Source organism: Rhineura floridana, chromosome 1 (genome assembly GCF_030035675.1).
Source record: "Rhineura floridana isolate rRhiFlo1 chromosome 1, rRhiFlo1.hap2, whole genome shotgun sequence".
NCBI lineage: Eukaryota > Metazoa > Chordata > Lepidosauria > Squamata > Rhineuridae > Rhineura > Rhineura floridana.
In genome coordinates, this window is record NC_084480.1 from 34,339,843 (window position 1) to 34,362,910 (window position 23,068).

General features: G+C 41.3%; 2 protein-coding genes across 5 annotated transcripts in view; one reads left to right on the plus strand and one right to left on the minus strand.

The window, feature by feature from the left end:
• The window catches only part of ITGA2 (integrin subunit alpha 2), a 121,652-nt gene extending 107,774 nt beyond the window's left edge, over positions 1–13,878 (plus strand). Inside the window, exons 28-30 of one of the 3 annotated variants that reach the window (XM_061617723.1) lie at positions 851–940; positions 6,651–6,767; positions 11,079–13,878. In XM_061617723.1, coding sequence (XP_061473707.1) covers positions 851–940; positions 6,651–6,767; positions 11,079–11,168 — 297 coding nt within the window. In that variant the 3' untranslated portion in view covers positions 11,169–13,878. Of the gene's footprint in view, positions 1–850; positions 941–1,306; positions 1,392–3,363; positions 4,098–6,650; positions 6,768–11,078 lie in introns of those variants that run through there. The other 2 variants (XM_061617731.1, XM_061617742.1) reach the window with 2 other exon arrangements.
• Positions 1–23,068, minus strand: part of LOC133380451 (molybdopterin synthase catalytic subunit-like) — a 24,901-nt gene continuing 1,833 nt past the window's right edge. For both annotated transcript variants that reach the window (XM_061617755.1, XM_061617763.1), the window contains exons 2-5: positions 20,336–20,463; positions 18,438–18,591; positions 17,013–17,136; positions 1–16,382 (exon numbers count right to left, since the gene is read on the minus strand). In XM_061617755.1, coding sequence (XP_061473739.1) covers positions 16,320–16,382; positions 17,013–17,136; positions 18,438–18,591; positions 20,336–20,456 — 462 coding nt within the window. In that variant the 5' untranslated portion in view covers positions 20,457–20,463 and the 3' untranslated portion in view covers positions 1–16,319. The remainder of the gene's footprint in view (positions 16,383–17,012; positions 17,137–18,437; positions 18,592–20,335; positions 20,464–23,068) is intronic.

A 23,068-nucleotide genomic window follows, 5' to 3' on the forward strand; every position in this document is an offset into this window, starting at 1 on the left:
GAAATTGCCAATGTTCATTTATTCATTCTGTGTCCAGAACTGGAATCAAAGTGAGTATGATTGGTACTCTCTGTTGTTTGCTTTCACTCTGCAAATGATACATAATTAATTACATTTTCCCTGATTTGCATTGCATTTTCTTTGCATTGAATAATGCAATGTCAACATAATTTACATAGTTAATTATGTAAATTACGTAAGTTACAGAATTTTACCACAGCAGACAGCAAGACAAATAGTGTAGTTTTTGGTGGAAGACAAACTACAGTGGAACAGAAACGATGCTGCATGCAATGAACACAGAGCACAACATAAAATCCAAAAACTTACTATTAAAAACTTAAGAACCCAATTGATTATGCTTTAAAGGATTGGGAGATCAAGGTCTTTGCCTACTGCCTAAAATACCACCTGCACATGTAGACCAGAGTAAATATGCAAAATTACTTCCATAAAATAAGCAAAAAGTGACTGGCATGCAGACTTTGGGTTGGTTGTTCCGGAATAAGGAAGAAAGGGCAGTTTTAATATCAGATTTACAGTTCAATTACTACTTTAGAGAAGTCTAATTGAGATCAATGGGACTTGTTCCCCAGTAAGTGTGTATAGAATTGCAGCCTTAAATTCTTGAAGGACTCAACAAGGATCTCAAAATAAGCCCCTTGAGATGTAACAATTAGCACTACAACCCCTTTATAAAAAGGTTTGAAAGTCAGGAAATGGGTTTGCCTGCTTTTTCTCTAGCACTATAGGATTTCTTTTTAAATAGACTCCAAGACTTATATAATTGCATATGCTTTATGAAAATCATATGGTTATTAATTGTATGCTATATTTGTTGTTGTTGCAGTCAGCTTTCCAGACAGTACAGTTATCTGCAAGTGCAGAAGTTGATACGCACAACTCAGTTATATTTGTGACTGGAGGAAATACTTTATCGGTGAGTGTGACAGTTTCATGCTTCAGTGTTGCTGCGCTAAAAGTTACTATGTTGTTTTCATGCTCATTTCAAAACACATGCCTTGCCACAAAAAAAGTCTGTCTTCCGCTTATAAAAATGTTACCCTGATAAATTGTCCTGTGAGTTTTAAAGATACTGGAAACTTCACAGTTTTATCTGGCATTTCATCTGGCCAACTTTTTGCTAGAAGGAAACTGAAAGCTACTCATAAAACTGTGTTGTTTAAAATGGTTTTTTCCAAAATGAATGGTTTCATGGATCTGGTAAATGTTGGTACAAATTTTTTATATATAATAAATTAGACGCTTACAAACCTTCAGAAAAGAAGACTCCTTTATCTTTTAGATTACCTGGCTCAGTAGAAAACAACAATGGGTGATGGAAGTGTGATTCCCACTGCTGAGAGACAACCTAAGGCAAGGTCTCCTTATGGGGAAGGGCTCACTTCCATAGATGCCTCCCCATTCCAAATCTGCAGGGGAGGCTCTCCTCTGTGAAAGGTTTAGGAATATAATATTTTGGGGATGACAAGGTGAGCCTGCTATTCAACTACTTGATGTAAAATGGAAATGAACATCTGATAGGGTATGTGTATTTCAGAGAAGGGCTTGTACATTGTATCCAGTTTTGACTCTAAGAAGACTTTGTTCCAGTGATGGTTTTCATGAACGGAAGGAGAAAGGAAGCAATTTTTGCAAATTCCTCTTTTCTCCTTCAGGTCTCCACCACACCAATTCCCACGCAGTTCCCAAGCGTCCCCCAACTCTCTGGAGCAAATGGGGAGGGGGCACAGGGACTCCAGAGGGGCAAATCAGTGAAAATTGACTCTCCCCCCCATCCATCCGAGTTCTATTCACAGAAGCCTCTGCTGAATCAAAGTCTTTCATGAACAGAGGGACACAATTGGTTCTAGGGGATCACTTTCAGCTTTTGTGACGATGATGTGGACAAGACACTGGGAGCAATTACATGCCCTCTTGATCCCTATTCATTATTGGATGGGAGCAACCACGGGGGTCAATGCTTCATTACATTCCTCTTTCAACAAGCCTTTTAAGTAGAGACCTTATCCCAGTCTGTGTCTGTGTTGGAATTGCTTTTTAATATGTTTTTAAGCCTTTATTAAAAAGATTTTTAAAAGTTTTTAAAAATGTTTTTAAAGATGTTTTATTTTAATATATTTTAAAATCTGTTTTTATGATGTTTCCAAGTGTTTTATTGCTTTGGTTTGCCACCTTGGGCTCCTACTGGAAGGAAGGGTGGGATATAAATCTAAGAAATAATAATAAATAATTACATGAGGGAGATCACCTGTAGGGGTAGTATGGAGGGGGTAGTGTGCCCACTCCTCAAAGTCTTCCCTGGACCTAAAAGAGCCTAATAACAATTGTGCAGTTGCAAATGGCTCTGTCAGCTCTACACTGCATCAGCAGTGCCGGGGGGGGCTGGAAATTCCTGGGTCTTTGGCAGGGAAGGAAAGTCCTTAGCCAGCAGTCGGGTTGTAAATCTGCCAGGCCTATCCGAAGCGTACTTGCCGAGTCAGAAGTCCCGAAGCGAGGTCAGTGGAGGTCCGGGATCAATTGCCAAGGGGTCAGTCAAAGAGATGCTGCAGGGAAACTAGGTCTACACAAAGCCACGCCTGACGTTGCAGTCAGCAACAAGCTGCAGCCAAGGTGTGCCTTATAAAGAGCAGGATGGACAGCAGGTGTGAGCCCTCAGCGTTTGGGCCTTAAGGAGACAGACATGCCTCTCTTCTGCCTGACCTTCTGCTGTCTACGTTCTGCAGGTGAGGGGGGAGTATCCTGTTCACTGTCTGTGTCTGGCTGCAGGGCCTCTGCTGTCCCTGGGGTGCTCTGCAGCTGAGGGGCAGAAGGAGCTGGATTCTCAGGAGGCTCCTCCGTGTCTCCTGCTGGTCCTGGGTCTGCTGCTGTTACTCCCGAGTCGTCCTCATCTGAGGAGTCCTCTGACGGGGCCATGACAGGCTCATTCCTTGGAAACGTGATCAAAACTGCTAGTGGGGGCAACAGTCCATCCTCTCCGGGAGAACCTTTTGCCCCATTGGTCTGCCACAGAGGACAGGCTTTTGCCTCCATGTCCCAGTTTCCCCAGGGAAAGCCCTCCATGGCAGTACCTATGAAAAGCAATGGAGATATTTCCCCATTGTTTTGCATTGGGAGCTGCTTTCAAGAGCCACCCTAATAAAAAGCTGCAGGAAGGTAAAATCCCACCCCCTACAGGGAGGTGCCGTTGCCAGATGAGTCCCATTTCCCTGGGGACAAAATCAGGAGAGGGAGGACTGTGTTTGTATACCGTCTTCAGCTCCTTAGAGGAAAGGTGGGATATAAATGTGATGATGCAACCTCTATGGAAAGCAAAAAAAACAATTATTTTGCTTTGTATAGGCTGCTGCTTTGAACGGCCACCTCCCCACCCTTGGGGAAACTGGAATTCGTGGAGACTTCTTCATTTTTTAGAAGTATAATGGTGATTGTGAGCCATTCATGCTGGCCTACGTATTAAATGGAGGATTGTTCATAAGAGTCTTTCTGGATCAAACCAATAGTCTGTCTGTCTGAGCATTCTCTTTCCAACAACGGCCAACGGAAACCTCTATAAACAGAGCTGACCCACCATCCAGTCTTCAGAGAGGTTTGCTTCCCTTCAGGCCTCGCCCGCTTACTCACTCTTGGGAGTCTCTGCAGGCCACCCCACCCCCCAGCCACACACCTTTTTCCTTAGGCCATACCCCTTACCAGCCCTGCTTTTGCACCCTCCTTGAGTGTTTTTGCATGCCTAGAACTCTTAATAATGCCTTTTGCTTGCCTGGATGGAGAAGGGTGCGAGGCTGTAGAAGATTGCCTACTCTGCAAAGATAAACTTTACACTCATTGATCTGGCTACTTTGGCCCTACCCACCGCCGGCATGTGGCCCTCAGAAGGGAATGCAGCCCTTGGGCTGAAATATGTTCCCAACCCCTATTCTGTACAATCTTATGCTTCCATTTGAGCTTGCCCACTCTTTTAGATCTCTGCCAAGGCCTCACTTCAACTGCTGTTGCCTTCAGAGCAGAGTTTCATGGCAAACAGAAATAGAGACTTTTTGTTGGTGGCACCCCAGGTATGTAATACCATCCCCAGAGATACTCAGCTGGTGCTTGTTTTACTAGCTTTTCAGCACCATGTGAAGAAAATTCTGTTCTCCCAATCTTGTAATGGCTAGATGAGTGTATTAATGCTGTTTGGCTGCTTTTATTGCCATTTTATTGTTCTATGCTTTTTAATGTTTAATTTTTTAAAAAAAATTGTACGCCACTTCAGAAGATTTTTCTGAAAGATGGAACAGGAACCTTTTAAAATATTTTTTCAAAAAAATTAGTCAAATGCAACTTTATGTGATTTAATTGCTGTGTGAGAAGCCTTGATACACAAATCAAGTAAAGGAAATTGTTTTGGTTTTTCTCCACAATTGAAAGAGGCTATTATTTGGAGACTGCAATACTGAATGCTTCTACCTGCAAAAATCATTATGGGTGTGGCCATTTTGTTTCAAAGTACGTGGAAGAAGCCCACATTGAAATGTATAGATGTGTCCACACCCAAACCAGCAGAATAATAATTAAAAAAAAAACTGCTAGTAATACTAGTTGCCAGAAGTCATGAGATTAAATTGCATCCGGCAATTTAATAGTAACTTTTCCCTTTTTAAGTGAAAAATATGTAAAATGTCCTTCCAGATTTTCAAAGCTAAACTTAAATTCCCATAGATCTTTGAAAACTCTAAATATCTTTTGAAGCCAACAAGATCATCTGTATTTATAACCACTTAATGAAAAGGCTGCCAGTTCCTCAATTAACGTCTTAGTATTTGGGGAGAGGAAAAAGTGGCAAATACTTAAACACTACTTCCAATACCAACTTCCGGTTTTCCAACCTGTGGGTGTCATAGCTGTGTCTACAAAATGTATGGAAGTATTTTTATTTTATTTAATAGCTGCATAATGAGGTATCATCTATGTGACATTCAGTGAAAAAAACAAAACATAATGAACAAAACAATTTAGCAATAAAATCAATGATCACCCACTGACCCCCTGCAATAGTTCAGCAATAAAATCTGAGTAAGTCCTGCAGAATTCTATGGTCTTCCATTATTCCTTTGTTTCTACAAATAAGCAAAGGCAAATATGGATCCTGGGATTTCTCAGTTCAAGGCAATATGTTAATTTAGGGATGCTTCCGAAATCTGCCTTTGTCCAAATTTCACCCTTGTTTGATGTTGGAATACGTTATTGCTCTAGAGGTGCTTTTCCAAAGTTTTGCAGAAATTCAAAAGGAAAATAAAAATGATAAATGAGATAATTGTAAATAATTTGAAATGCCCAAAATATTTTTGTTTTGTTTTTGGTGTTTAAAGGGTTCAACAGGACCATGCAAAAGTTCACCACCACTATGCTCATTCCTGGGCCTTTATACTGCCATGCTGAGTTAAGCCAAGGATGGCTTAGTGTGTCATCTGAACCAGGGCTCATGGTTAATCTCTCAATAACTGCAAACTGCAAGAAAGAACAAACTTTGGATTCAGCTCATGGTGAGGAGAGAGCTTAACCATGAACCCAGGTTCAGATGACATGCTGAGCCAAACTTTGGCTCGGCTCAGTTCAGCAAAGGAGTAGAAAGGACCAGTGAGGAGTAAAGCAGCTATTTCTCTCCAGGCACCTGCACATATATGCAATCCCAGTAAGCCATAGTTTGGCTTACCATGTCGTGCAAACCGGGGCATAGTGAAGGATTTTGTATTTTAGTTATTACTGTGAAGGTGCAAGTGCAAAATGTATTACCAACATTCTGAAATCCAAAATTCTTGCTGAAAGAACTGGGCATGTTTAGCCTTGAGAAGAGTGAGGGGAGATATGATAGCCCTCTTCAAGTACTTGAAAGATTGTCACACAGAGGAAGGCCAGGATCTCTTCTTGATCATCCCAGAGTGCAGGACACTGAACAATGGGTTCAACTTACAGGACACCAGATTTCATCTGAACAGCAGGAAAAACTTTGCAACTGTTAAGAGTAGTACAACATTGGAGCACAATTACCTAGGGCGGTAGTGGGCTCTCCCACCACTAAGCACGTTCAAGATGCAGCTGGATAACCACCTGTTGGGTATGCTTTAGTTGGATTCCTGCATTGAGCAGAGGGTTGGGCTTGATATCCTTGTAGGCCCCTTCCAACTCTACTACAGGCATACCCCACTTAACGTTGCCTCGCTATAACGTACATGCTCCATACGTCCCCATACCCCACTTAATGTTCACGCACGTCGCAATAACGTACATTTTATTGGCATGATGCCGCTGCCATCTAGTGGTGATTTTGTGCAGTACAAGTGAAGACAATTGCTTCACTTAAAGTAGATTTTCACTTAAAGTATACTCTCCGGTCCCATTGCAAACGTTAAAGCGGGGTATGCCTGTATTCTATGATTCTACGAATTCATATGGAGCAGGACCAAAAGGATATCAGAATGTTCAGTAGAGAGATAATTCACTCATTCCTAGAATTAATCCTGAGCTCTATGAGACTACAATAACTCTCTTGCAGCTCTCCAACTAGCGACCAAAGAACGTACACAGAATTTACTTTTATATGATTTGTATTACGTTTTCTAACTACTACAAATGTTTCTTTTAAGATTCCTGTCACAATAACAAAGCCTGACGAGAAAGCAGAAGTGCCAGTTGGAGTTGTGATAGGAAGTGTCCTAGTGGGTCTCCTCTTGCTGCTAGCTCTAGTTGCTGCTTTATGGAAAGTAAGTAAATATTTAGGGAGCAATCCTAAGCTGCCCCAGAGGATGAATGGCTGCAGGATGCTATGGAACCCCCTCTCTGCAGTCAGAGACAGATATTCACCACTAGAGGCCTCTTTGTTGCAGGAGCAGAAAGTCCTCTAGCAACAGGGCTGTGTTGGGGCAAATCAGGAGAAGTGTTAGAACCATGGAATCCAAAGCCCTCCTGTTCCCCAGAGACACCCCCCCTACCCCACTCCAAAAAAACTAGCTGCAAAAGTATGCCAGCTCTGGAGCTGGCTCCAGGGCTGGCACCAGACCACAGTGGGCCCCTGGTTCCTCCTGCGGGCATGTGTTTGAACACACCCAGGCGCACTAGCTCCTGCTCCGCTGTGGCAGTGCACATGCCTGCCATCTTGGGTGATGGCAGGTATGCACATGCAGCATTCTGATGCAACAGTGCAAGAGGTGGTATGACTGGGCTATTTAAGTACAGGCTGGCTGGCGCTGTGTGTGGTGTGTGTGTGTTTTGCCTGGGAGAGTGGAGCTCCCACTTGTGATACGTGCCACCATCCAGTCATGCATGCCCCATGACCCGGTGCTGGCGGAGATTGTGGAGCAGGAGCTCCATGTTCCCAGCCTCAGTGGCCCTCGGCCAGTGCCCAGACTAGCTACCCTCTCATGCTGGGCCTGCCTGTTTTAGTCAATTCCCCCCACCACTGCAGTCAGTAGGAAGGAAATTCATTTACTATAGGATAAAATTTTGTGGACTGCAATCCACAGAAGCTTATGCCATAATAAATATGTTGGTATTTAAAACTTTTTTGTTTTCGGTTAAATGAGGTTTTTTCCCCCAAACAGACAATGAAAACCCTTTTATCCCTTTTAAACATGTAAAATAAACATTCCACACTCCATAGCATGACTCTATTTTGACTCAATGTGCCTTTCATGTGATAGTTATGTTAATGTTTATTTATACCCTGCCTTTCAGCCAAAGGCCCTCAAGACGGTTTATAAAAGCTTCCATACAAGCTAGTATGTGCACTTTTTATCCAATTACTAAAAGTCTACTTGTGCTACAAAACCAAGAGTTAAATTCAAAACAAATATGCCTAATACTGAAACACTTGAGGCATTCCCTTCTTTTAACTGCCATGTTGATAGTCCTTTGGAAAGTACTTTTAAATAGTTATGGAATATTAAGAAATATAATACAAACATGGGATTTGGGATATGAACCTCAAAGACCGTTTTAACTACTATCATACAAAGACATCTGATAATAATGGAGCCATGTTCCTCATATAGCATGTGTGGTAACTGCCACATAGGTATCTCACTTTGTGGTTCATGCTCAATATAATCCAGTAGTTCCCATCATAGCAGTGTGCTTAAAAATCACTTTTGAAAACTTCCAGAGAATACTGAGAAATCAGCCTTGCATATCTTGAATTCACACACACTATGACTGGGTTTGGACATAATTATGAACTATGGTTTAGTGTTATGTGCATGAAGCCTCCATTTTCATGGTTTGTTATGTGAGATCCCAAAACTGTGGTTAATCTTAACAATGATTTAGGCCCCACATGATTTAGGGAAAGAAGCAAAGGTCAGAAACCTGAGTTTAAGGTTAGCTTGTTTCAATAAACAATAGCTATGTGTGTTCGAATATAATCAGAAACCACAATAAGTTGAAAGCAAAAGTCTCCATTCTCCTCGTAGCCATGCCAGAGGGAGTGCACTAGCCTGAGGCTCTTGCACGTAATGCTAAACCAAAATTTAGTATTGAATCCAATGCAGCCTATGTGTGCATATGCCAGAACTTCAGTGGCTGTAAAAATTAAATGCATGAACTAGTCTCAAGTAGCAATCATATATACCGTATATTCCGGCGTATAAGACGACTGGGCGTATAAGACGACCCCCAACTTTTCCAGTTAAAATATAGAGATATACTCGCCGTATAAGACTACCCCTGCTTATGACATGCAGGTACTTAGCAGGAAAACTGTCACTTATAAACTTATAAATATTAATATTTGGATTGTCCAGTTGTTTCGTTTTTGTGCCTAGGAATTACCACCAAAAACTGGGGGAAAATGTGAGAAATCTTTTTTTTAAAAGCAACATTAAATGCCTAGACTCTAGTTTCCAACACTATGGAGTATTTATTGATTGATTAAGAGAATTTATATCCTGCCCTTTTGCTGTTAAAAAGAGCTCAGCACAGCTTACAAATATAGTAAAAACAATAAAAATACACAATCAGAGAAAAACAAGCCAAAATGTTAGGAAAAGGAGTCTTTCACACCACATGCTCAGTTCTAAATACTGTTGCAGCAAGTTTTACAAGTTCCTCTAGTATTCCACTGGTGCAGGCACTCAGACATTCAAAGTACTGTATGTTTCTTAGGTTTTATAAAAGCAGAGCTTTGCTTAACTCAAAATTTCTTCTCCCTTTGATAACCACATCTACACAGGTTCCACCTCCATACTCAAAATGAAACTGAGCCTGGAAGTGTACAATAACCCCACACATACCTTGCTAATTCGATTATCAATGCCAGGATGTCTGTCTTATCGACTACTCTCCTGCTCCCCCCCCCCACACACACACACCGGGCATCATGAAAGACCCAGTCCTGGGCTCAGAAAGAAAATAAATATCTGGTCCTCTTCAAAGTATTGATAAGCCTCTTGTTTTAATTGAAATAATAATTATAAATTCTTGTTCTTATCACTAATGGGAGTTAATTATCTTGCATATGCTGCTGTTGCTTCTATGGCTGTAACGGAGTGAGGTTAAAGATAAGTGAAATGCAAATAGGAAAAAAAAATACAGAAGGCAGTAACACTTTCCTAAATGTAATACCATACCAACCACAACAAGATTCCTATAAGGCAAAAAACTAAGCATCTCACAACCAGTCAGGATTCCTAACCAAAAACCAAAAATATGATAAATGAAGAAATATTTATATAAGCATAACTATCAAATATATTTATTATTTACACAAACTGTAAAGATATTTATAGTGCAATCCTAGGTTTATTTATTCAGAAGCAAGTCCCAGTGTATTCAGTGGGGCTTACTCAAACAGGGACAGAAATGCAACCTCAAGTGATAAGCAACTTCATTCACACAACCCAAAATTCTGAATCATAAGACTCCATACACGCACATGCACACACTGCAGATGTATAAATACATACAGCCCATATAACAGTTTATTGTCAGACCAGTTGGTCATTGCAGAAAAATCAGTATTAGTTTTAAAAAAATCAGTATTAGTTTCCTACAGAATAAAAACTGCAATACCTAAGTAAGCCCTGCCTACTTGCTTTAAAATAGGACTGGGGGGGGGGGCAGAAAGAGAACACAAACACAATTCTTTTTTACATTCACTCCAAAGTCCCATTGATTTTCAGCACATTCATAATCATGTCTACTCAAAAGTAATTCCTACTGAATTCAATAGGATTTACTCTGGACATATGGGATTAGCACTGTTTTTACCCCCAAAAGCAACTATTGGGAAGGTTTTCAAAACACTGCCCAGGATCTGACTCCTACACACAACAGGGGGAAAAACTGAAATGTATATACCTACCCAATTTATGAGATTTTCAGATAAACAGGAGGGGAAACCACCATTTTCTGGCCTCGAATGAGGTTTTGCAGACACTGCCACCAAACAAACACTTCACTGATTGGCTGAAATCCTGAACGGGCGGGGTTAAAGCTACGAAGTGCTATACAGTAGTTTTAAAAAAAAATTAACCGGTGGGGGGTGCCTGACATTTTTATATATATCTCGAGAACCGCACCACCTAGAAACTTTTTTTTTTTAATGAAAGCTGAGAATCCGGGCCACCTAAGGGGTTAGCCGGGCGCCGGGTGGCATGCTTAGAATCCGGGTAAAACTCGGCTATCCGGGCAATATGGCAACCCTAATAAGATGACACCCGGCGTATAAGACGACCCCCGACTTTGGAGAAGATTTCCAGGGTTAAAAAGTCGTCTTATACGCCGGAATATACGGTACATAAATATTTTAAATAAATATAAGAACAGCCTGGTCAAGCCTAGTCGTGCATCCTGTTCACATAGTGGCCAACCAGATGGCCATGGGAAGCCTGCAAGCAGGAGCACTCTCCCCTCGTGCAGTTTTGAGCAGCTGGTACTTGGAAGCATATTGCTTCAGACTATGGAGGCAGATCATAGCCATAGATACATTGGGCTCCTACTGGGAGGAAGGGTGGGATATATATAATAATAATAATAATAATTTGGTATTTATTTTAAAACTTCTGAAAAATGTATTACAGCTCGGTTTCTTCAAAAGAAAATATGAGAAAATGGCAAGGGACATGGAAGATGTGGATGAAATTACAGAACTCACTAAGGACAGAGAATGAATATAGCAGTAACAATACTGTGTGCACAAAACTTCTGAGCCACAAACACTGCTTGCAATCACACTGGTTCAACAACGTTGAGTGCTTTACAGATTGTTGTAATGTTTTCCTCTTTTTCAATGAAAATGTGTTTTTTATATAGAGAGATTGAAATCTTTTACAGGTACTATTTTATTTTAGCAATAACTGCTGGCCAGTTTGGGGTTTTGTTTACAGGGATTTAAAATATTGGGTATTCTGAAATAGCAGGACCAGAGGCAGTAGTACTGAACTGTGCCAGAAATACTATGATTTATGTCATTGACAGACAGGATAGTGTGTCTTCATTAAACATTGACACAAATTGCATTTAATTTTTGGTTTCCCTGATGTATACAAAAGACCTACATGTGGTGCAGCAGCACTTTGACTTGTTCACATATAACAGTAAGCCAAACCATAGCTTAGCATGAACAAGCAGGTTTCCAGAGCGAAGATCATGGTCACTGTCCTATCTCAGTCCTGCTGCTGCCATGCTACTTAGTGCCCAACCATGCTATGACTTAGTTTTATCTCCAAACTCAGGCTTGTGGTTTGTCTCACTCCAAGCCACCAGCTGTAACCAACAGGTGTTTTATGGCTTATGGTTTATAGCTTGGGGCAGACAAACCATGAGCCCAGGTTCAGACATAATGCTTACCTGAAACCTCAGCTTAGCCCCTTGTAGCACAACAGCAGCAGGACCAGAGGAGTGCAGCAGCTATGATCTTCAGTTTGAGAATCCGCATGTTTGCTTATTCATGCTGTTTCATGATTTGGATTAGCGTTATGTGCAAACTGGGCATTGCTTTCAGCTCTTGGTCTTGTAAAATCTGCTATTTGAAGTTTTTGCTGGTTTATAAAGGTCAGCTTGTGATTTATATGATAAAAATGCCCTTCCAGAGATAGGGGTATACAAGCCCACTTGGTGCTTGAGCTAGATGGGTGGCTTTCTGTATCCTGGCTACAGCTCAGACAGTGTATTTTTCATCATGTAGTTCAATTCACTGCTGTGGGAAGCCTCCTGCACTCTGCCACAGTTCTGGGATTTGCACATCTTGGCATTGTCTATTTAGGGCAACAGGAAACCTATACCCACCCCTCCCGATATGACCAGAAGGAAAGCCAGGACCTGGAGGACCTTGTGTTGTCCCTTGATTTGATAGTGGAGCTCTGTTGTCAAGGAGAAAGCAAAAAATACAAAAACTGGAGAGCATCCAAAATGAACCTTAAAACAAAGGATGCTGAAAAAAATGTGAACTTTATTTTCAAAACAGCTCCACACTGTTCAGCTAATTATTGTTTAAGGGCTTCTTCAGGGGCTATAAAAACAAAGACAATACATCACATGAACACTCAACATTTAAAAACCAGACTAGATTGATTAAGTACACATTGCATATAAGCCTATGTATACTTACTCTGCAAGTTGTTTTTCAATTTGAGTACATATACATAGGCCTATTTGCCATTTTTGCATATAATCAATTTAGTTTCCGTCATCAATAGTAATTTTATTGCACTTTTCAACTGGCACAAATCTGCAATCCTGCAAATCTAATGTAAATATATAGGTTTATAACGTGCAGGGCTTTTAAAAAATGTATTTAAAATGTGTTTTGATACTACAACATTCAGCAAGGCATTGTTTTAATAGCATTTAAAGCAACATAGTCACAACAGAATCAGTACCATTGACTTAAGGGATGTTGCAGAGGCGAACATCACTCAACTGTTAACTAGGGTTAAGGGAGTAGAAATGGGTTGCATGATTGACTCCCTCTCATAGAGCTCCTCCTCCTCTCACACAAGCAATTTCTCCAACCTTCCTTTACCATGGTTAGTCCTATTTGACCATCCTTACACATAGAACCCTGGGCACGTTCCAACCCGGGATTCTTTAACCTTATTTAATGACAAAATTAGCATACAACTGCACTAGCCCTATAGGAAGACCAAAAAAAAATTCAAACTAGTGTGCAACATAATATTTCTTAGAAATAAGTCTGATCATTTGGATTACTGTATCTTTGGCATCCAAGCAAAGACTAGCTTTTCTAAAGATAGGTTTCTACAGATCTATTTCTCCTACTATTTATCATTGAAAAAGATATAGTTTATTTCACACACTGAAATAAAGCCAATTTCCCCCCCCCCCAAGTCCAGTGGAGTCAGGTTTCACTATATACAATGGGACTTGACTTCTGAATAAAACATGCGTAAGGATTGTGTTGTAAGCCTGTAACATTTGAAAATGCATGTTTTCCAAGCTGCAAGCAGGCCTATCTCTATGAAATACATTCTATTTTGTCAATACCAACTGAAATACAAGGGAGCTCTGGAGAATTTTCATAAAGGTTGTATTGGGGATGTTTAATTTGTACAGGGGGGGAAAGGCCCTCTCCAGTCTTAGTCAAGTAATCGTAAAGCTGGTGCTGACATGAGCTGAGCTCTCTGCATGTGGGATTCGTGGAGATGTTTGAGTGTGTCCTCCCTCACACTGAGTGTACATTTGCACTACCTTTTAAATATAATGTATAGAATGTTCTCTTTTTTTATACAATACATTCAGGTGCAATAGTTTGCCTTCATGTGTGTACATTTTGCACTTTTGCTCCAGAATCTCAGAAGAACTGATGTACTGTGCTAAATAAAGACTGTTTTGCCTCGAGTAAAAAATTGAAATATACCTGGTGTGGACTAAATGTGGAAAAACACTGTACTCTTATTTCATCTGCCTGGGGTTGGTTAGTTTATCTTCATTGTGCTGGGAGTGGAGCTCAGGGAGATGGAACCCACACTTTGCCTGCTCAAGCTCTCAGGTTCAATATCCCAGATCTCCAGGTAGAGCCAGGAAAGACCCCTGTCATTGTAGACGTCACTGGGCTGCTCTGTATAAGGCAACCTCCCATGTTCTCTATTTTAAGAGATATGTGTGTTCTGAGGGGAGATATGCAGTTAAATACACAAAACATGTTTATTAACTTTTAAAGCTGATCAGCTGTCCTCCCAACATCAAGAAAATATACTATTTGTTTTAGTTATGATGAAAACAAGTATCATTTTACAGATTACGGTGGAACCCATAAAATCTGCTTTCCTTTTCTTTAGTAAACCTAGAAAGTGTAACATACATATATATTGTTTCCATGACAGTTTCTCCACTGCCATCTACTGGCCATTCCCAGTACAGGATCAAATTCTGTTTTTCAGACGGGCATTACAAATGAGACATGTTACAGGAAGATTCACAATATATGTTCCCATGATTAGGTTCACCTGTAATTCAGTTTTGCCCTGATGTGGATCTTGAAACCCTTCCCATTTGCGTATCCAAAGCTTGTCTATTTTGAGAATTTTTCTACTTACTATTGTTTTAATGTGATCCAGTCTATCACTGAAAAAAATATAGTTTAAAATAGATATTGCATCTTTCTCGTTTTACCTGGGATTATTCATTGTTAACCTTCAGTAAAACATACAAATCTCCCAACTAAGGAAACCTATAAGTCTATGACAGGCATTCGAACCTTATTATTTTATCAGCTTGAATGCAATTGACTAAGCTTTATACCCTCAGCTAGGAGTAAAATCCATTGAACTCAATAGGACTTTCTTCTGAGTAGTTATGTACAGGACTGCGCTATCAGTAAGCTGGTTGTATGCATTATACACAGATGCATAAAATGTTTTGTGCATCCATTCCAGCCTTTGTACGCAAATGGGGCTTTATTGACTCCTAAAGGTTCTATATTGCCAGAATAAAGGGATGGATTGAACATAAACAGCAAATGTAAACAAAAATGTAAAAATTCAGTGTTTTTAGATCATTTTAGCAATATAAATTTACCCATAACTCTTGATAGTCTTATGTTTGAAACCAATAATCAAAATCTGAATACATGATTATATAAGTAGTACCTTCAGAGACTACCAAAAGGCACTTTAGCTGATTCTGTACAAGACAGCATTTTTCAAAACTATTTGCTCATTAGCTATTTGAGAATTTCAACCTAAATCTTTTGAACTACACCACCTCTAGAGTTACAAGTGGCTGACACTATCATAGGTGCATGTTACCCTGTACATGGAAAGGGAACCAAACCCACCTTACAGTGTCCACTTGCTTGTACTCAGCGTATCATAGAATGGAGACCCCAGAAGCTCCATTCACTGCCTGTCAAAGCCCACCACCACTAGCAGAATGGCAGAAATAACTTTGCCGGGGGTAATCATTGTGCAGTGCCAGGGGCTGGTTTTGTGCAAATGCTCAGCTTCAGTCCAACTACAGCCTTTATCCAGGCCTATGATTTGCTCTGGTAATCCAGCAGAATGCTAGATCAAAGCTTTAGATTAATATTATTGAGGACATCCCATTGTTACTCAGAACAAAGTAATGGGCAGGTTTGAAAGAAGATTTATTTACTAAAGTGAACAACTCCTTAGGGATGGTAAAATTATATATACCTTAGCCTCCAGAAGAAACAAAAACTTTCAATTTACTAGCATAAAAAAATATTCTACAACCATTAGTGTATTTTCAGTCATATAGAATTATAGGTCTGACTGTGTTTAGAATAAGCAGTTTAGAGTCCAGATGTATGCTAATATGGAACAGAAGCTTCTCATCTCTACCTTGGCTGGGAGACAAGGGGGCACATGAGCACAGAGAGAGGCTAACCTAATTACCACCATGATACACAATAGTTTATCAAAGTGTCCAGGTGCAACCACTCTCATGTAATTCGTAACATGGCCTTGCTTCAAAAGGCAAATATAACTGAAAATTTCAAATATAACAAATTCAGTCTAAAGCAAAGAAAATTTCTCTAGAGTCTTCACAGTTAAATAGGTAGCAGATATGAAAGGATGGTTTTAGCTCAACTTTCATAATTTGGAGAACGGGGGTTCAAAAATCTGTAGAAATCTTATCTTGGAGTCCATTTCAGTTTTTGGACAGTTTCCGCACTTGGCGAGAGAAATCTAACCGCTGGGTAACCCACTGAACTAAACAGAGCTGTGCAATGCAAATCCTTCATGTATTTGTTAACAAGCTTAGCTGGAAAATATGTCTTCTATATGATTTAAACACAGCTAGGTAGTTCCAATGAACCTGTTGGCAGAGTTTTATTTTTATGTCTTGGCCCAAAAGCATTCCTTGTTTTCTTTCCAAGAAGATTCCTCTTCATAGACCTCCTGCAATCAAAAGTATCAAACTGATCACACTAAAGTACAGTTCATTCAATCGTACATGAGAAATCATTTTGTCTCATCCACAGAATGCTTCATCTTGAAGTATCTAGATTTTTCTTAACTTCCTGTCAATGGTGGATTCCATTAAAATGTACATTTTTTAAAAAATCCATGACACAATCCAGGACAGAAGCTGAATGAGTAATCTGCATGTGATACTTGGAGAGGAATAGGACAACTGGCTGCATATATGGATGCATGCGTAGACCCCTCTTAAAAAATAACAAGCCTGAGGACTAGTGGAGTGGAAAAGGAAGAACAGAGCTCTTTTGGGTCCTATGCAGAATCTCCGCCCACTTACATAGATGCATCCACAAAAGATCAAGTAAATATCTGCATCGAATTGATGGAATTTTAGCATGTGCTGAACACATGTCACAGCAAAATTTGGTGGGCACATACATAGTTTTACACATATGTCTACCAATGGCAAAGGTGCTGAGCTTGTGTTTGTTAGATAATACTCACAGATCTTTCAAGAAACTTCCCAAGCTGTCCCTAGAAAACATGCAAAGTACAAACGTAGTGTACTATACTTTAAAAAAGAGAGTGGAAGTACTGGCACACACATACCTTTTTCCATATAGGGACAGTTGCTTTCAAAGCATTGATGCCATATTGCACAGCCTCAAGAGAATCTGCTCTGTGAGGGGAAGAGATTGCTACCATCACACTTGCCTCACTAATGGGAACCGAACTACAGAGAAAGTGAAACGCATTAGTTGTTGCTTTTATCCATACTAGCTTAATCTTTCAAGCCACTGTCCTTTTGCTAACTACTGCACAGACACACACAAAACAAGCAGGCCATGTCCTAGGAATCTTCAATTGGAAACTGTATATATTATGGTTTGCAAGATAGGATTCAACAGGAAAACAAAATTTAAAAAGAGATTACTCACAAGAGGGAACAAGCAGTGCCCCTAGCTTGGAGTATAACAACAGAACCAACCCCTGAAATGACCAAGCCCCCAGGGAAGGTATGGACCATCGTGTCTCCTCTGAATTCAACTACAATTCTCCCTTAACCTAAAGGCTCTGGGTGGGAGTACAGTGTATAAAAGCAGGAAATACACATTACATAGATCAATGGTGGGGACTCCCAACACCATCAGTCCCAACCAGCATGGCCACTGGCAAGGGATGATGAATTAGAGTCCAGCAACAACTGGAGGGCCACAGACTCCCTACCATGGGCTTTCATTTGAAAGCTCCACCTTCATTACTCACCCATGTTCCAAGACAGATAAGCTTCAGCACACAGTGGTGGACTAAGTGGCTGCCCCGTACCTTTGGAACATCCTTCGTCAGAAAATTCTGGTGGTTGCACTTCAGACTGCTAACTAGTGGGTGCATGCATGAGACCTTCCCATAGACATCTGGTTGGTCACTTTGAATACAGGATGCTTGATTAGATGGGCTTCAGTCAGATCCATTGGGGCTCTTCTTGCACTCAATCTCAGGCTTCAATCTTCTTCAAAAATGAAGACTCCAGCTGAGAACTATTCTCTTGTACAACACAGTCTTCCTTAAACCTACTCTCTTCTGACATCTGCTGCTGCAATCTCAGCAAGGAGCTGCCATTGGGTTCCATCCATGTGTCATCTCTCATCAAAAGTCTGCAGGCAGAAGGTCCCAGATTCATTACCTGGCATCTCCAGTTGAGAACGTAAGAGGAGCCCTGCTGAATCAGGCCAAAGGCCCATCTAGTCCAGCATTCTGTTCTCATAGTGCACAACCCGACGCCAATGGGAAGCCAACAAGCAGGGTGTGGGAGCAACAGGATCAGTTAAAAGGATCAACTGGCAGGTGATGAAAAAGACTTCTGCTCAAGACCCTACAGAGCTGCTGCCAACCAGAGTAGACAGTTCTTGGATAGATCTGGTATAAGGCAGCTTCCTATGTACTCTCATCTCAGAAAAGGAGGCCCACTTGCTTAAAAACAAACTGCTGTTTGTCTAATAAAGCAGGAAAGGAGGTGGGTGTTGTCATACATACCCAAGTCTATGATGTATTCCTATATGTTTCACAGAGGGCCATTTTAATCTAATCTCTGTGCAAATTTTCTTGATTTCCGCTTCTGCCATGGGTGTGTATGCTTCATATTCTAATTGAATGACTTTTCTCCCCTCAAAGTTATCCCTGGTAGTGCCTGAAATGAAAGGATGCACTCAACTGACAGGCTGGCCTGTTGGAAAAAGTCAGCTGGACCAAAGCATCTATTTTAACAGCTTTGTCAAATGGGCAAAGGTAACAATTTCCAGACAGTGGTCAAGCCCCAAATGAGACCAACCGTCTGACTGAGGAGGGGGCCACAGCACACTGACAGAGCACATATTTTGTATAGGCAGAAGGCCCCAAGTTTAATCCTCAACATTTCCTATTATTATTATTATTAAAACAGAAATCAGGTATCACATCTCTGAATTAGAAGTTTCAGTGCTCTGATTCAGTAACTTCATGTGTCATTTGTTCACATGATTTACCAAATGATGAGACTGATGTCAAGATCATCCAGAAGGTAGCTTTCCATGTCTTTGTTTTAGAGATGGTGCATGCAAATCTATAAGCATAACAAACATCTGTACCAGCAACCCAGATCTCCTTGCTGGAACATTTTTCACACCACTATGACTGACTTGGATTGCAGAGGTCTATCAATGACCTGGCAATTGCGTGGGTCAAAACCCCTGTGTGCTTACACACAAGCGGTATGCTAATTAAGAACACGAGGCCTTTGAAACACATGCATCGGGATAGAGAACCAATGCAAATTCAACACTTGGCTGTCACAATTGGGAAGTATCAGTTGGAAAGACTGAGCCACATAGCCTGCAAATGCTTCTAGCAGCCTGCACAGGCCGATACTAGCATCCTGGTTATGTGTGTGTGCAATATTAAAAGACTTCTGCATGTGCGTGGATGTCCCAATGGATGCTTCCCTCAGTCATCACCAGGCAGTACAGCCACCATAAAATGTGCCACCAAATGACCCACTCTACCTTTACCTTTCAAGACACTGTTCTAATCTTCACGGGTTAGAGCAGTGGTGAGAAAGCTTTTTCAGATCACGAGCCACATTCCTTTGTGGGCAAACTTCCAGGGGCTGCATGCCAGTGATGGGCAGGACCAGAGGCAAGAAGTGGGTAAGGGCATAAGCTACATTTCAGAAATCAGATGTTTCTACACAAACATACACCTCCATCCAAGCAAGTAGGAAGCATTATCACTGTTCAAGGCCACATTCCAGCCAGGCAAAAGTACAGAAGGAGGACACAGAACAGGGAAGGTGAGGGATGTGGCCTGAGGAGAATCCCACGGGCCAGATGGAGAGGCCAGAAAGACTATATTTGGCCCCCGAGTCTGAGATTTGCCCATCCCCTGGTTTAAAGTTTTGCTTCAAAGAAAGACACAATTGTGATTAATGTCCCTTTCTTATGTTTGCTCCACTCCATCATTCACACTGCATATTTATTCCACTATTATTCCACTTAAAACAGTCATGGTTTCCCCCAAAGAATCCTGGAAAGCGTTGTTTGTGAAGGATGCTGAGAGTTGTTAGGAGACCTCGTCCTCACAGAGCTACAATTCCCCGGGTGGTTCAACCGTCAATCCCTTTTCCCAGGGAACTCTGGGAATTGCAGGCCTGTGAGGTGAAAAGCACCCTTCACAAGCAACACTTCCCAGGATTCTTTGGGGGAAAGCCATGACTGTTTCAAGTGGAATAATAGTGGAATAAATGTACAGTGGGAATGCAGCTGACCTCTCATGCTCAACCTCCTTCTGTCTGTTGCTATGGATGTACGCCTGGTCTTCTCTCCCTGTGCTTTTAATAGTTTTTAAGAAACTGGGCTTCACTCTTATTCCAAAATCCATGATATGTGCATCAAACCTACCTATAAACAAAGACACAGCTCCACAGGAGGGAGAAATCACCAGTGTTGATACTTCATCAGCCGAGAGCTTCTCATAGTGCAATTTTATCAAGTCCTTGGGCTCATCCTCACTTTCACTCATGATTTCTCTAGAAATAAACAGTGAAGAAATTAAAGTTACCATTCTAGTTAACAGGATAGTTTGTAAAATACCGCATGACCTGATATGAGGATTAGATTTATAATTTGTAACATGACAACACCCATCAATATAAGAACATAAGAAGAGCCTGCTGGATCAGGCCAGTGGCCCATCTAGTCCAGCATCCTGTTCTCACAGTGGCCAACCAGGTGCCTGGGGGAAGCCCGCAAGCAGGACCTGAGTGCAAGAACACTCTCCCCTCCTGAGGGTTCCGGCAACTGGTTTTCAGAAGCATGCTGCCTCTGACTAGGGTGGCAGAGCACAGCCATCACGGCTAGTAGCCATTGATAGCCCTGTCCTCCATGAATTTGTCTAATCTTCTTTTAAAGCCATCCAAGCTGGTGGCCATTACTGCATCTTGTGGGAGCAAATTCCATAGTTTAACTATGCGCTGAGTAAAGAAGTACTTCCTTTTGTCTGTCCTGAATCTTCCAACATTCAGCTTCTTTGAATGTCCACGAGTTCTAGTACTATGGGAGAGGGAGAAGAACTTTTCTCTATCCACTTTCTCAATGCCATGCATAATTTTATACACTTCTATCATGTCTCCTCTGAGCCACCTTTTCTCTAAACTAAAAAGCCCCAAATGCTGCAACCTTTCCTCGTAAGGGAGTCGCTCCATCCCCTTGATCATTCTGGTTGCCCTCTTCTGAACCTTTTCCAACTCTATAATATCCTTTTTGAGATGAGGCGACCAGAACTGTACACAGTATTCCAAATGCGGCCGCACCATAGATTTATACAACGGCATTATGAACATAAGAACATAAGAACATAAGAAGAGCCTGCTGGATCAGGCCAGTGGCCCATCTAGTCCAGCATCCTGTTCTCACAGTGGCCAACCAGGTGCCTGGGGGAAGCCCGCAAGCAGGACCCGAGTGCAAGAACACTCTCCCCTCCTGAGGCTTCCAGCAACTGGTTTTCAGAAGCATGCTGCCTCTGACTAGGGTGGCAGAGCACAGCCATCATGGCTAGTAGCCATTGATAGCCCTGTCCTCCATGAATTTGTCTAATCTTCTTTTAAAGCCGTCCAAGCTGGTGGCCATTACTGCATCTTGTGGGAGCAAATTCCATAGTTTAACTATACGCTGAGTAAAGAAGTACTTCCTTTTGTCTGTCCTGAATCTTCCAACATTCAGCTTCTTTGAATGTCCACGAGTTCTAGTATTATGAGAGAGGGAGAAGAACTTTTCTCTATCCACTTTCTCAGTGCCATGCATAATTTTATACACTTCTATCATGTCTCCTCTGACCCACCTTTTCTCTAAACTAAAAAGCCCCAAATGCTGCAACCTTTCCTCGTAAGGGAGTCGCTCCAGCCCCTTGATCATTCTGGTTGCCCTCTTCTGAACCTTTTCCAACTCTATAATATCCTTTTTGAGATGAGGCGACCAGAACTGTACACAGTATTCCAAATGCAGCTGCACCATAGACTTATACAACGGCATTATGATATCGGCTGTTTTATTTTCAATACCTTTCCTAATTATCCCTAGCATGGAATTTGCCTTTTGCACAGCTGCCACACACTGGGTCGACATTTTCATCGTGCTGGCCACTACAACCCCGAGGTCTCACTCCTGGTCGGTCACCGCCAGTTCAGACCCCATGAGCGTATATGTGAAATTCAGATTTTTTGCTCCAATATGCATAATTTTACACTTGTTTATATTGAATTGCATTTGCCATTTTTCCGCCCATTCACTCAGTTTGGAGAGGTCTTTTTGGAGCTCTTCGCAATCCCTTTTTGTTTTAACAACCCTGAACAATTTAGTGTCGTCAGCAAACTTGGCCACTTCACTGCTCACTCCTAATTCTAGGTCATTAATGAACAAGTTGAAAAGTACAGGTCCCAATACCGATCCTTGAGGGACTCCACTTTCTACAGCCCTCCATTGGGAGAACTGTCCGTTTATTCCTACTCTCTGCTTTCTGCTTCTTAACCAATTCCTTATCCACAAGAGGACCTCTCCTCTTATTCCATGACTGCTAAGCTTCCTCAGAAGTCTTTGGTGAGGTACCTTGTCAAACGCTTTTTGAAAGTCTAAGTACACTATATCCACTGGATCACCTCTATCTATATGCTTGTTGACACTCTCAAAGAATTCTAATAGGTTACTGAGACAGGACTTTCCCTTGCAGAAGCCATGCTGGCTCTGCTTCAGCAAGGCTTGTTCTTCTATGTGCTCAGTTAATCTAGCTTTAATAATACTTTCTACCAGTTTTCCAGGGACAGAAGTTAAGCTAACTGGCCTGTAATTTCCGGGATCCCCTCTGGATATACTTAGTCCAATATACTTAGTCCAAGAATACAGTGATGGATGCCCTATATGCACTATACATTTAAATCAGTATCATACCACTTTAAGCAGTCATGGCTTTCCCCCAAAGAATCATGGGAACTGTAGTTTGTTAATGGTGCTGAGAGGTGTTAGGAGACCCCTGTTTCTAAAATCATGGCAGTGCCAAGACTGCTCTCTCCAAGTACAGTCAATACTTAAACTATTTTCTTTTTGGCACCAGGTCAAGACTTTCCTCTTCTCCCAGGCATT